Genomic DNA, 2,644 nt, shown 5'->3' on the forward strand with positions numbered 1-2,644 from the left:
ATAGAGAACCAGAAAAAAAAATCTGTGTATTTCAAAAAAGGATACATAAATACATTTAAAAGCTTTACAAAAATATGGTGCTTGTTTTAATAAACCACAAGTATTTTATTTTAAAATTATAATAAATCAGATATTAAATTGAATTAAATTATACTTTTTTACATGACTGATGTTGATTCACAGCAGTTGTGTTCATCTTAACTGCTGAGAACTACTTCTCCCTTTACGTACAGCCACACAAATTACTTGGAAAATGGGAAGGAGGGGCAGAATACAAAGGGTGGGAGCAGAGCAAAACACTTCAAATGCGTCTGACACCACCTCACTTTCTCCTTTAATACTCTGTCACAGACAGACATCTAACAGAAGCTGGAGGTCGTGGAGGAGCATTGATTTTCTTTTCTTCAGCAGAAATGAATCTTTCAACCACAAGGTATGTGCWTGTGTATGCTATAAAGATTGTATCAATGTTTGCCAAAAAAAAACAAAAAAAGGTCATGCATTTCTTAACAGTCTTCCTGTAAAGTAATACTCTACCAATTTGATGTGTATAGCTGTATAAACAACTGAAAAACTGTTATGATTGGTGTGGAACCCAATATGCAGGCAGACACGAGGACTTGAATGCAGAACAAAACTGATTTAATGAAACAAAAGGGCTGGTGTGGCCAGCAAAAATACAAAAGAAAACATGGACAGAGACGAGGCATGAAAAGGCAATGATCCAACAGGGTGATGAAGACTTGACACTAGTTAAATACAACTGAGGATGATTGGGGAGTGGAAGCACATGGGTGATTACTGACTATGGACAGGTGAGCGTGGCAGGCTGGAAAAATACAAAGAAGCTGCTGAGGATAACATGAAACAGGAAATGGAGAAAACTAACAGGAAATGAGAAAATTAGACACAACATGACCAAACAATGAAACAGAAAATTCTAATAAATTGAACCATAAAACACAAGAAGCATGACAAAAACAAGACAATGATTTTTTTAACAAATTGTGAACAATTTTTAAATCCAGTTTTGTCGGTTGTTTGAACTTGTCCACTTTTTAAATGTACATTGATTTTGTCCCACAACGTTTCTGTTATATAATGAGGTAATGAAAGGGTGTAATTTAATGAACATTAACAGAAAACAGATTAAGCAGCATGTCTGCTCACGCTTTAATTTTATAATCGATACCTTAAAGGGCTGAAACTTGTGGGAAGGATGTGCTGAAACTATGACTAAGTGCACTCTGGTGCTAAATAACATACAAATACTGCATACACACAAAAAAATGCATGTAAATGTTCACTATCATCACAACATAAAGCTTTCTGACCTTAATGACCATCTTTAGCTAATGGGTTATTTATTGTGTTATAAATGGTGTAGTAATGATCACATTGCCGTATATAATGTGATGTGTTACTTTTTTCAAACTTAACACTACAATAAAGTTTTGTCTGAYTTGTTCTCCTGTGTTTTTCTGCAGCTCCCCTCCCAACTTCACTTTTGTGCTTGGAGACCAAAACCAAACAAAAAATGACATTTGTTCTCCATATGACAATACCTGGACTTTCACTTTTATTCCAGTGTACATCCTGCTCATCTCTGTGCTGGGAATTGTTTTTAATGTCTTCGTTCTCGTGGTTTTCTGCCTCCACAAGAAGGCCTGCACCACAGCTGAGATCTACCTGAGCAACTTGGCTGCTGCTGACCTGCTTCTGGTTTCTTTTTTGCCCTTTTGGGCTGTTTTTGTGTCCAACCAATATGAATGGACTTTTGGTCAAGTCATGTGCAAAGCTGCCAGTGCAAGCATTCTGATGAATGTCTACTGCAGCATCTACTTCATGGTTTTGGTTAGCTTTGATCGTTATTTGGCTCTGGTGCACCCAATGTCTTACACAAAAATACGTAGGCCAAAGTATGCCAAATTAGGCTGTTTGCTAGTTTGGATTCTAGGCTTCCTCTTTAGTCTCCCAGCTTACACCTACAGAGGAATATCTAATAATAATAATAATAATAAAACCAGTTGTTCTGTTAATCATCCAAACATTGCAGCAGATATAGCAAGTTATGCAATGATTTTTGTGTTTGGATTTGTTATTCCTATTTTTGTTATTTTCTTCTGCACAGTAAAAATTTGCAAAACTTTGAGAAGCAGATTAATGGAAGGAGTGAATACAAAGAAAACAGACAACAAGGCAACAAACTTGATTCTGGCAGTCCTGCTGGCGTTCCTGATCTGTTGGGTTCCGTTCCACTTGATTAAGATACCAGTTTTGCTCCGTCATTTAAACATTCTGACTGAGTGCAGCTTCCTCAAAATTCTGCTAATTTGCAGTCAGGTTTTCACCTACTTTGCCTACTTCAACAGCGTTCTCAACCCCATTCTTTACGTGATTGTAGGACAAAATTTTCGGAAAAAAGTGAAGGAACTATTCGGGCAATGGGACCACAATAGAACCCTGACCACAAGCACAAGGGTGTCGAGAAGTGTCAAATCTAGAAGTGATAATTTGCCATYCTAAGTTCATGACTGTTTGAGCTGAAGGAATTTTGCTGAATCTTTTAGTTTATGTAAATGTACAGTGGTTTGCAAAAGTATTCATACCCCTTGAACTTTTCCATATTTTGTCACATTACAAC

General features: G+C 36.8%; 1 protein-coding gene across 1 annotated transcript in view; it reads left to right on the top strand.

Annotated features, from left to right (window-relative positions):
- Positions 1-274: 274 nt before the first annotated feature.
- The window catches only part of LOC106526361 (B2 bradykinin receptor), a gene marked incomplete in the record, with an annotated part of 13,180 nt that continues 10,810 nt past the window's right edge, over positions 275-2,644 (top strand). The window contains 2 exon segments of the mRNA XM_014020952.1: positions 275-433; positions 1,488-1,601. Coding sequence (XP_013876406.1) covers positions 414-433; positions 1,488-1,601 — 134 coding nt within the window.

This window comes from Austrofundulus limnaeus, unplaced genomic scaffold (genome assembly GCF_001266775.1).
Source record: "Austrofundulus limnaeus strain Quisiro unplaced genomic scaffold, Austrofundulus_limnaeus-1.0 Scaffold273, whole genome shotgun sequence".
Lineage (NCBI taxonomy): Eukaryota > Metazoa > Chordata > Actinopteri > Cyprinodontiformes > Rivulidae > Austrofundulus > Austrofundulus limnaeus.